This window comes from Sparus aurata, chromosome 21 (genome assembly GCF_900880675.1).
Source record: "Sparus aurata chromosome 21, fSpaAur1.1, whole genome shotgun sequence".
Classification (NCBI taxonomy): domain Eukaryota; kingdom Metazoa; phylum Chordata; class Actinopteri; order Spariformes; family Sparidae; genus Sparus; species Sparus aurata.
The window spans coordinates 29,072,105-29,084,285 of record NC_044207.1 but is presented as its reverse complement, the minus strand read 5'-3'; the positions used below and the strand labels follow the sequence as shown (position 1 = coordinate 29,084,285).

The 12,181-nt window shown below is 46.4% G+C and overlaps 1 protein-coding gene across 1 annotated transcript; it reads right to left on the bottom strand.

Annotated features, from left to right (window-relative positions):
• Positions 1–3,235: 3,235 nt before the first annotated feature.
• LOC115572678 (Krueppel-like factor 6) lies at positions 3,236–11,940 on the bottom strand. Its single transcript, XM_030403017.1, has 4 exons — positions 11,602–11,940; positions 8,718–9,300; positions 7,430–7,553; positions 3,236–6,269 (listed from the first exon to the last, which is right to left on the bottom strand). Exons 1-4 carry the CDS (start codon positions 11,701–11,703, stop codon positions 6,218–6,220), a joined length of 861 nt encoding a protein of 286 aa, XP_030258877.1. The 5' UTR covers positions 11,704–11,940; the 3' UTR covers positions 3,236–6,217.
• Positions 11,941–12,181: the final 241 nt, after the last annotated feature.

Below are 12,181 nucleotides of genomic sequence, written 5' to 3'. Positions count from 1 at the left end.
CCTCGACTCACTAATGCCTCAGATAATCGCTTCAATTTAGACCGAAACATGTTAAAGTGACTCCATCCTCCATCTGGTGGCTTCTCTCGCAGCTCCAGCTAAACTCTTGTCTTGTCCTACATTTGATGAAGATCCAACATGTTCAGGAAGTCATTCTCTATTTGCTATCTTTATCACTTCACCTGGCTTTATTGAACACTTTATTTGACTTTCAAATATCCAATTTGTGTAAACAAATGATTGAAACTCGAGCACAGCCATCCTGCGAGCACGTCTGTTAGTCTGACGGCTCTCAAAATGAGAAAATGCAAGGTTAGAAATACTCATGTCGATAAAGCTGCCCACCAGAAGAGCTCTGGTGAAACTTCCACTCACTAAACTTTAACAAGTATCTGCGCAGAAAGTGGAGGAGGTGGAATGAGGGTGAACTTCTTCGTTTAAACTTTCCCACACATCCCCCCCCGAAAAGCTCCGACATTCAACTTCTCTGTCAGGAAGAGGATTTCACTTTCACCACCAAGTTGTCCGAGCCAGCGCACCATCTCTGTCTCTGTAATTGCACACACAGTGGGAAGCCTAATAGCTTTGGAGGGGGGAGGGAAAAAAAAAAATTAGTCCCGTCAGAGTCTGTCACGGTCATGCATATTTAATTGATATAAATGTTTTTGTGTCCACAAAAATAATTGACGGTGCCGCAGCGCAAATTGAGATTGCGCCCCGATTCCCCGACTCCCCCCCTAAATTACTGCCGGGCGAATGAGATCCTTGGAGAGAGTAAAGTTTTGGTTTTCAGAGCAGCTGAAGTCGTTCTTGTCATCAGGACATTTACTCAGTTTCGTACCGAAGAAATGTGTCGCTCCCTCTTTTCACAGTCTTACTTATTTCCCTCTCTTTACATGTTTATTTTATTATATTGCACAGTTTTTAGTTCTGGCAATTTGAATTAAAATAACCAATAAATATATCTTTGAAAGAGAAAAAAAAAAAAAAAAAACTCTGGAGAGGGCTTCAATTATTCAGGGGCTTTGGGGCAGGCGGCGTGGCAGGCTCTGCGGAGCAAGTGTGTTAAAGCCGGAGCACTTTGTGCTTGCAATCGGAGATGAAGAGGCTATTTGTCTGTGTAGTGTGCAGAGCTCTTATCGGGGATTTGTTTGCGGCACAACTTAATTTGCATAAATTTCTTGGAGAGTAAGATGAAAACTCGGCGCTCTTGGCTGCAGCAGGAGGAACAGATTGTCCCCACAATGCACGTTTCACCAAACCGGCTCACACTGTTGTTCTGGTGCTGAACTCGGGGGTAAGTGTTCCATCTGAACACCCCGATCATCAAAAGATCTGCACGAATAAACAGAATATTTCTTTAACTTTTGCCAACATTTCTTTATGCCTTTAATATCCCTCCTCGCACTGGGGGAAGCTTTGGATCATGTTGGATGTTTTTAAAGGACTTGGGTCTTATTTTCACAGCTTTGGCCGTCACGTCTACATCATCATGTACTCAGCGACGATATTTCTGGCGACAGGTTTAAACAAATAAGGTCATTTTGTTCGCATGTTGCTGGTTGAGTATCGGCAACAGTGAGCAGTTATATATGTCACTATGGGGAACCCCAGGACTGTCGGAGTCCAGCAGCAACAGAAGAACGTGACCTTTTTTGTACCGTCATCATGTGGGTAATAGTTTGAAACGGTTGAAGTTCGGTTTAGGAACCAAAAACACTTGGTTAAGATTAGAAAGTGTTCATGTTTTGGGTTAAAATAAGTACATAAGTTATGTTACTTAAGTTATGTTTCTGTGTAACACCTCCATCGTTTTGCAGACCTTGACACTCTTTGCACCCTGACTTTATTCTTTACCTCCTTCTTTGCTCCCGTCATGATTATTAGCCCACTAAGACATGTAACGCTGGTAGCTTCCCTGCACGGACGACGTGTTCGTCCATTTCTCTGATGAGGACGGGTTGAACATTTAGTTTATTCTGCCCAGATCCGACACACAGCGTCCTGCTGCTCCAAATACTCATTAGCTCACAAACTGTGGATCAATCCATCACTGAAAATAGTCCCCCAGCCTACCAACCATTCACTCCTGTCTGAGCAGTATTCACTCAAACCTACAGTGTCCAGCTGTTTGGGGTAATTACTGAGTCTTTAAATATTCACATCTTCAGCAGGACTCAGTGTTCTCGCACTGAGAAACAGATGAATGCGTTGTTGGTTTTGGTGTTGTTTTTTTACGGGATCTGTGGACGCTTCTGTGTGTAAACGCACGTATTTTGCGTCGTTTTGGCCGATCGTCCACGTGGATCCTGTAAACGCACTTTTTTGAAACGTGGTCTCAGGGTGGAAAAATTCGAAAACGCCGCCATTGCGTTCTGTCTGAGCGATGTCTCATAACAACAACGACAACGACGGCGGCCTACATGCTTGTGTTCGTGCTGCAGAAGATATCAGGGTTACTAGGACAAAATATTCTGCTCCTCTGTCACTACGCTGAGCGAAAAAGGATTATGGACGACCGACTAGCCATTTTTGTCTTCTTGTTGTGCTCGGTTTCTTCTTCTACTGTCTATTTGTATACAGTGCACAAGCTTTATGTGCATGCTCCGTCACTTCTTCTCTGTTTTGGGCAAATTTCAAGCGCCACCCAAAAACAGAGAAGAAGTATGAATATGGAATATGAACGACAGCGTGTTGAGTCGTTTTATATGGATCCATTTGGATGCAAATATTCTTGGAATGATGCCGAGGAAGACGGGGGAAAAAAGATCGTTTTGGTACGTGTGGACACGGATTAAGAAAAACACAAAATACCACCAGGCTGTTTTATTACTGGTCTAAGCAACAGCTGCTAAAACTGGGCCGGTAAGACCAGAACAATGCTGTAATGTAAAGGTGGTTCTGGTCACTGGATCCCAGCGTGGTGCGGTTCTGTAGCCGACCCTCATCTCTGACCTTTAGGGTGGTAAAAGGGGGCAACAGAGATAATAATTCCTCCTTTGGGAATCTACTCAACATCCCATAAACAGAGACTTCCTGGCTGCCCGTCGTCCTCGGAGCGCTGCGGGAGAGAAGCAAGAAAAACAAAAAACCACATGTAGATCCAATAAATTCTTTTTTTATCGATTTTCCAATAAAAAATACATTCATACAGAAACTATTTTACAAAACAATTTCAAATGAAAAAATCTTGTTATGCCATAAAACAAACAAAAATAGAGCCTCAGATTTTTGATTTTTTTTGAATAAATTTTTTTTTTTTATCTCCATGTTTGATCCAATAAAGATTCTCGAGCTAAAGATAAGGTGTGTCCTCTCTTCCGCAGGTCAAGTTGAGAGAAAAAAAGAAATCACATGGCAAATAAAAAAAAAAACAAAAAAACAAAACGTAATACTTAACGGGCACCGGAATGCAAAAATGATGACAATTCAAGTGTCCAGAACAATTCACGTCTGAAAAGTATTTTTTTTTTTGTTGGGTTTTTTTTTTCTTGAAAGATGATGATAGGCCACAGGTGTATACGCAGTTGATGCCTTTTTTTTTTGTTTTTTTTTATAAAAACGTACATTTTGCTCTTCCTTCCTCCAGTCAAACCAAAAAAAAAACAAAAAACAAAGATGTTACAGAAGCAGAATGATGAGAATGGAGTGCGTCTATTTTACAATAGTTCCTCGGCCTCTCGTCTTTTATCGGTTCGTCTTTACAAACGACGCGCCGCACTGTGTTTTTTTTGGTCCCACACCCTTTCAAAATAGAAGCTTTCTTACAAAATTCTCTTAGTTTACAATGTACATATCTTTGCAACTCTTGACGGCTCTCAGTGTACGGACTTGATGTAACGTTGACCAGGTGCGTCTGTCTGTACAGGTGTTGACCTACAACAGGGGGCCGTCCTCAAAGCAGACGAGGTCTTTGTCAACACTTTTATAATGTTGTTACTGTTTCAACAAAACATATCGTCCATAAAAACACTGCGGCTCCAGAATATGTCGGGGGGGGAAAAGATGGTGATTGAGTTCTTCCGATTGTGAAACTGAAGGGAATTTCTATAAACCTTGAAAGAGAATTTGTATCAACACACAGAGGAGTGTGTTGAAGTCATGTACAGAAACAGAAAGGTTTTTTTTTTTTTTTTTTTTAAACATGCATATAGTGACGTTGACGACACACATCTGGTCCTGGTCTCTGCTCACCTGCAGACAGAAACCTCTAGACCTGCAGCAACAGCTCAGCTTGAAACTGGTTAGACCGGCTTTTGGTACCGTTTAATCAGATCACGGGTCGTTTGAAAACCAGGACTGAGTAAAGATACTGACTCTCCCCCGAGGGGCGAGACTTTACCAAAAACATACAACATCAAAACACAGACTCGTGACAAGAGAACGTCGTCACATCCGCCTGGAAACAGACTGCAAGCTTTCTGACACATCGACAGAGACGAGCGGCCTGAACAGCGAGCTGCAAATGTCCTAATTCGTCGCAAGCGTGGTGGCCGAGCGCGCCACATTTCATGAGAACATATTTCCAAAGACTCTGTACCTTTAAACAGCAAGTTATAGCCCATCTGAAGTGCATCCACTCCGCCTCGTACTACATAGTAGTAAGTCTTTTATAAAAACTGAATCCAAGTGCTCCACAATTCTGCCTCGGATCATTCGGGGGGAATTTCGATATAGTTTATGTTATATATTTTAACAAATAATGCACAGAGATGTAAAAATGGCAGTCATCGTGAAGTTGATATATAGATTTTTTTTTATTATTATTATTATTATTATTATTATTTAAGTTTAGAGCAGTCTGTCGCCAGACAAAAGAGCAAAAAAAACAACCAAAACAAAGGTGCGACTGTATGGATCAGAGCCTTTATAAAGCAATTCATTAACGCACTAGTGCATTCGCAACGCCCGTTTGGTGTGTGTGTGTGTGTGTGAGAAAGAGAGATCTATTCAACAGGACAAGGCCACTTACATAAGGCATCAGTAAGGTCAACAGTGCATTTACAGATAGAAACGAAAGAAGAAGAGCAAAAGAGTGAAGAGAAAAGGAAACAGATAATCCCATGATCGAGACAGTTGCCAAGCAATAGTGGTATCCCCAACGCATCGAGAAACTCCAGAAACAAAATGACTGCCTTATGTGTTTTTTTTTTGTACAATACTATGATATTGAGTAATATGAAGGTAGCTGCTCTCGAATGGAATTTTGTTGTCCGATAAGCAAACAGGTGAGCAACACATCCCCAGATCCCATGCAACGTCTGTTATAATGGCATAACTGTTTGTGTACAACCGTTTGTTTTTTTGTGTTTTTTTGTGGGTTTTTTCTTTCAGATACAGAGCTTACACAATGGACAACAAAATGAGCTTTTTTTTATAGCGTGTATGTTTTTTTTTTTTGAGACAGGCTACATAATACATTGCACATTTAATAGCTGCACTAAAACAAAACGACCTCCCACGTGTTCGAAAAGTGAGGGAGCTGTAGTTCCACCTCCGGGCAGAGAGGGGGCGCTCTCTCTAGCAAAAAAAAAAAAAAAAAAAATAAATCTAGCTCCACCAAAACAAACTCCCCCCCTCGCTCCCCCTCCACAGCCGATATAGACTCAAACAGCACAGACAGAACCCTTGCATTCATTCTCAGTGAGACCACAAATATCCCCCCGCCAACAGAAAAACCTCCCCTCGCACAAACGCCACCCTCTCCGTGTCATTCACTCGCAGTTCCACAATGCAAGCTCCATCCATCCGCTCCATAAAGCCAGCACAGGCATCCAGTCGCAGGCACTCACAGTCCCCATGCGCACAGGCAAACACACTGTCATTGGAGGACCGGCGACCCCCCTCCCCCCCCGCCGCGGGAGTCCCATAATCCTCCGGGAAAAAAGCGTCGAACACCATACAGAAGAGTCTCTTCCCGTTCTTCTTCTCCAGCCCAGGTTGTTTTCCAGTTCTTCACATCTCTCTCTCTCTCTCTCTCTCCCCGCCCTCCTGTTCCTCTGTAAAAAAGCCTTTCAAGAGCAATCTCCACAGCGAGGTGTTGGAGGCACTAAGTATGGTGCAAATAATAGCCTGCGTTGCTTCATCTTTTTCCACTGACTGGAACACGGCGGTGTCCCTGTTAACGCTCCCAGGACACACCGGCCTCGCTGATCCCCCACAGGTCAGGACAATCAACCCGAATCATCCCACAGAGCTCTCAACACGGAGGCCATCTTTAGATGTGCCTCTTCATGTGCAGCGCCAGGTGGTCAGAGCGGGAGAAACACCTGAGGAGGGAAGAATGAGAGAAGATTGAGCCGATGGATGTGAGAACTACATCTACACAGATACTTGTTTACGTTTGTGCACGTCTGTGTGGGGGCGAGACGATATATACGATATATATCGTTATCGCGATATCAGACGATGTATCGTCGTAGATTCTGGATATCGCTTCTCGTTCCTGGTTTTAAAAGCTGCGTTACAGTAAAGAGTTGTACTTACGAGACACGTCACTGATTTTATTTAGTTGAATTAATGTTATTATGTTGATATTAGCCATTAGCCATCCCTGCAATATTGTCCCAATATCATGATATTTGATTTTGCCTGTTTTTAGTGCTGTTTTTCAAAATATTGAGATATAAACAGTATTAATATCATGATTGTTTTATGGCCATACCATCCAACCATTGTAAATAAAGTTATCGCGACCTAAACCGCAAGTTAAAAGGACATTTTTTACGTCGTTTTTGCCAGCCTGGTTGCTAGAATTTAGCGCAAATGAGCCGTTTCTATTATATAATAGAACTAAAACTGTCAAAATAAAGTAAATTAGCTCAACTTTTGTCCTTTGTTTCACCAATAAAGCTGGAGAGCTACAGTGATGGTGGCCTTGCAGTCCAGCTCATCTCTCACTCAGACTGTTTGCTTTACTTTCCTACTCGGCTGCACAATATGACACGACCGTGGTGAGTTCAGGGACCGAGCCCCGTGCAACCGATTCAGGTTCGTCCGATGCCATTATCTGCCATCGCCACGAAGGAACGCTCGAGCTACGGAGGCTTCATTGAGACGCTTCTCGTCGCGACGCCTTCTGGCTTCTGCTAATCAGCCGTCCCCTCCGTTCGACCACATGCTGAACTCTCTTTTCATGCGACCCCCCTCGGCCTCGACCTCCCGTTCCATCAGCCCGTCCTTGACCCCTCATTCATCTCGTGTCACCTCGGTAAACCAATTTGCAAACATAAGTGGTGGTCTTTGTCGGTGAACGAGCACTTAGTGCCAAAGGTAAAGAGAAAGGGGGGTTACAGCTGCTCTGGAGTTATTATTGTGGATATCTGACAGCACTTTGTTCGAGACACGTTCACTTTTTGACTTCCAGTTCAACTTTTTCCACGTTCCAGGTACGTGTCAGCAATGGTTGAACGTTTCCCGGCTCTCTCACCTGTCGCAGTGACTGCATTTGAATGGCTTTGCTCCGGTGTGCTTCCTGAAGTGTCTGGTGAGCTCGTCGCTTCGTGCAAAGCGCCACTCGCAGCCCTCCCATGAACACCTGTAGGGCTTCTCACCTGCAGACGTCGGAGAAAAAAAAAGGAAAGCAAAAACATTAACATTTATATAGAAGTGCGTTCTTTAAGATACTTTACAGGTTTCACATCTAAAATACAGAGCAGAGTCTATAAACATGATAGTAATTCATCCAATAAGCCTTTCCCATCTATTCAATCTCGTCTCTTAGCGTCGTAATAGCAGTAATTTGGAGCCATCAATCAAAACGTCACGCTCCCTGACACTTTCAAATTCAAGGCCTCAAGTATGCAGCCAGTATCAACCAGGTCTAACTCATCCCAGAGGTTTTATAATGCTGTTTTCACAGAAAACACCCTCCTGTCCCAGCGCTAAGCAGATTGGCCCGGCTACTGTAAGTGGAGGAGAAAAACAACCTCGTGCCTTGTGGGTCTTGAGAGCTTGTGGTATGCAGCTTTGAGGAGCTGCCTCGAGTAGACGGCTTATGCAACAGGGGGGGGAGAGCCGCAGGGAAAAAAATAGAGACTGCTCCTAATGGTCCTAGAGGCCATTAAACCATGTGGCTACATGGTCGGCGAAAGGATGCCAGGAATGTGACTTCCTCCTCTAATGGACGGCACAGCTTGGCAGAGGCCAGAGGTGACGAGGGAAACTGTTCACATTTGAACCCCGGAACAAACACCGCAAATGTCAGATTCCCATAATTTCTTTCTTTGTTTTTTTTTTTTTTTTTACTGCGTGAATGCAAACGGACGGCCTCGCTGAGTCTTTTCCCAGGGTGAAATCTGAGAACTGTTGATTTGTTTTCAGGATCCACATCCTCTGGGTGCTGCTCGGCCACAAAGGAGCATCCTTCCCTCCCTCCCTCCCTCCCTCCCTCCTTCCCGTCTCTCTCTCCCTCCCCTCCCCCCTCATGAAGTCACGTTCCTCTGTGTGAATTAGGTCATAGTTGAGGGCATTCCTTCTGACAAACTATTCAAAGTATGTGGGAGTATTTTTCAGCGCTTTTTGCGCGAGTAATCGACCCGAAAGTTCATTTCACTCGCACTTCTGAGAGGTTTTCACACTTCAGCTCGGTGGATCGACTTTTATTTAGCAACAAGCTGTTTAAAAACGTGACATCACAACCTGTCAGCTCAGAATCTCCCCCATCACTGGGCGAGTTCGCACTCGTGACATTTGCATCTTGCGTCAAGCATCTTTACCTGTGTGTGTGCGCTGGTGTGCTTTGAGGTGCGAGCTCTTGGTGTACACCTTCCTGCATCCGTTGAATTGACACCTGTGCACCCGCCTCCGGCCGTCCGGCGACGCCTCCCCGCTGGTCAGCCCGGACCGCTCCAGGGTCCTCTCCATGCCCCCAGTTCTTATTTTCCCAGGTGAGTGCAGCACAGTCTGTATCCCACTCCACACCTGGGTGACAGAGCTCTCCTTGCCCAGCTCGGGCGAGGACGGCGGCGTGCTGATGATGGCGGAGCCCAGGTCTTCGCCACCGTCTCCCAGAATGTCAGTCAAAGAGCCGGAGGAGAAGTCGAGGGTCGGGGAGAGCTCCTCGGAGCTGTCCGAGGCCTCGCTGCTGGCGTCGGAGTTGAAGCCGCCGGCGTCGAGGTGCTGGCTGTCCTGATTGTCTTCCTCCTCCTTGATGTGGGGGATCTTTGGGTCCTGCTCGGTTGACTTGTCTCCGCAGGCGAGCATCAGCTTGCTCCACAGGTCCTCCTGGCTCTCAAATTTGAGGTCGGTGGCCGAGACGTAGGGCTCGCTCTGGAGGTACCTCTCCAGCTCGAGGCATGTCTGTGTGGAGGGAAGACGAGATAGCAGTGAGTTCAGGGCTGCAGGGAGCCCGGGGCCTGAAACAGGAGGCTTCCCTTCGACTGGAAAGCCCCTAAAAACACCAAAAAAGCGATTTCTTTTCAAGGGAAACACAAACGGCGGTGTTCTTCTACACACTGCGTTTATTCTTAGCAGCGGCAGCAGCGGGAGGGGGAAACGCTGTGACACTGTAACACCACTGGCCCTGTTTCCTTCCTGCCTGCAGGAACCAGGCAAGACACAATGTCCTATGCAGAGGAGAGTCGGGAGCGTTTCTAAGGATGCCCTCTGAGGCCATATCAGGGAAGATTACAAGCACCACATTTCCTCCTGAGAGCCTGCGAGAACAAGGTGCTCTTAACCCGCCAACACTGGCACGGTTGTGTGCGTGCGCGTAGGTGCGTGCCAGGCTCGGTCATGAAATTTACATATGCTACAGAGCCCCCCCTTTGGGTTAGGGAAGTGCTTGTAGATCTTTTAAATCGATCAATTATTCAACATAATGTGGACTTAATAATGCATTTGGAGGCATCGCTAGAAATAACATAGCACACCAGGGACCGAGAGGAGGGGGGTCTGGTTCACGGGGGTCCATAAAAAGCCTGGCATGAATACTGCAGGAGCACCGCTGTGGATTGTGGGCTTAGTTTTTTTTTTTTCTTCTTTTGAAAAGGAAGTGAGAGAGCACTTCCTCATCCTCACCGCAGCCGGCGAGCGCAGGCCGGATCAGGAGGGCCCAGAGAACAGGCCTCTGCAATTTCCTTAATGAAGCAGATTTACAGCCACATTTTTTTTTTTTTTAGAATAATAATAGAAGTGAACTCACACGGCGCGGAGGTCAGGAGATAAATCCCAGATACTTAAAGCGAGTAATAAAGGAGGTATGAGGTAAGAGGAGTGAAGAAATCCTCTTGTGCCGCATCACAACGTCCTCACACTTCTCTACAACCTTTTATTTTAAGAATTTCACCTTTAATTATATCAAAATGAGCCTCAGAGGCGTGTGTGGAGATCTTACAGCAACACTGGATATTAGATTGAAATAGTCAAAAGAAATATGGAGACGTGTCAGTAAATCATGTTTCTGCTCCGACTCTGACAGACGGGGCTCCTCTGATGTCTGCTGTTGGATGCCACTTCAACTTATCACGAACAGACTTTACGTCTAAAAAACGGGCACATCGTGGCATCGTGGCAGTCATTTGGTAATTAGAGAGAATGCATTCAAGACAAATGTTTCTCGTCAGCGGTGCTGGATGAATCCCAGGCGGGCTTTAAATGCCTGGGAGGGGGGGGGGGAGAGAGGGGGAGGGGGGGCGACTTGGCCCGGAGCCCGCAGAGATCTGATAGACGAGCAGAGAGACAGAAGAGGATCGAAGCGTGTTGCCAATTCAATTCACTTCATTCCCTTAAAAAAAAAAAAAAAAGGAAAGAGGAGCAACTCTTCGCCCTCTCCTTGGTTTCCAGCATAAAACTCCACTGTTCCGTCATCCAGGGGCCGGTTTGTCGAGCCAAATTGGACCCGAAACCAGCCTCTCTCTCTCTCCTTCTCTGTCAGACTGTCACTCTCTCATCTGTGTGTGTGTGACAGAGAGACAGGGAGAGAGAGAGAGAGAGAGAGCGAGAAGAGGAGGAGATACGCGTAAAGACGCACGACTCGCCATTCAGTCGCTAAATCTGCAACACAGCGTGTTTTTTTTTTTTTTTTTTTTTTATTCCATCGGCGGCTCGTAAACATGCGAGCACGAGCCGAGAATATCTGCAAACGATATCATCAACAGAGGAAAAACAACTCCAGGCGCGCTGAGAACACGTTACAAACTACACGCCACCTCACACCGATCACAGGAAGGTTTAAAACAAATCGAGGCGAACAGAAAAAAAGTATGAAAATGCGCCTAAAAAGTCAAGAGTTGTGTCCCGCATGCACGCTGTCAGAGGACGCGGAGATATCGCAGGAATATCACAAGAGATCTGTCACGAAGGGAACTTGCATCACTTCCCCTGTAAAACCAAAAAAAAAACAAAAACCACGCAGGTCCACTTTTAATAACACGGGAATTAACTGTTCCACGGAACCAAACGTGGAGTTACGTAAACAACTTTGACATTTGCGCGTCCGCACGCAGCTGTCAGCGCAAGTTTTCCCCCAAAAAAATCACACACACACACACACACACACTCTCTCTCTCTCCACCTCTAACGCGTCTGCACGGCACCACCGAGAGGACGAGCTGTCAGAGCCGTGCGTGCAGGGGGACGGAGACGGGGAGAGCTCGTTACCTGCTGCCAGTACTCCTCCAGGGACGGTAACGCTGAAAAGTATCCGGTGTCGTGCACGATCTGGAGCTCCTGGAAGATGCTACACATGGGGATGACATCCATTTCACTCCAAAAGATGCAGCCACGGAGTAGAAAAAGCGGAATTGGAGCTTGTCAGAGGGAACGCAGCCTGCGGTGTCGGGAGGCAGAGAGACAGTGGGTCTGTGCTCGCATGTAGGATCAGTCTGGAGCCGCGCGCGCTTCCAACGGAGGGTTTGAGCGTGTGACGCACCGAGAGCGCACAGCACCGAACTCTCTGAAACTCCGTCAGCGCTCTGACTGTAAACTTCCCCCCCGATTCAAAATTACAGACAAACCCACCCCCATGTGATTACATTACGTTTCGGCACGTCCGCCAATGAGCGCGCAGGAGCGCACCACCCGCCCACCAGACCACCCCTGGCCAATGCCGAGCCAGAGCCGACTCATCCTGTCTGCCGTGGTTGGCGCAGGGCGCGCGGCTTCTCCGGCTCCCATTGGGCTAAACCGGCGCTATTTTTAGTGCACTATATAACCCGAGCTGCTCTGCGAGCGAAATGAG

What these genes read in the sequence shown, in the direction of transcription:
- LOC115572678 (XM_030403017.1), bottom strand. Translation starts at nt 11,703, where the DNA reads ATGGATGTCATCCCCATGTGTAGCATCTTCCAGGAGCTCCAGATCGTG. An exon ending in ACACCAGCGCACACACACAG is followed by an intron (nt 7,554 to 8,717) that starts GTAAAGATGCTT and finishes CGACGTCTGCAG; the next exon opens with GTGAGAAGCCCTACAGGTGT. An exon ending in AAATGCAGTCACTGCGACAG is followed by an intron (nt 6,270 to 7,429) that starts GTGAGAGAGCCG and finishes TTCCCTCCTCAG; the next exon opens with GTGTTTCTCCCGCTCTGACC.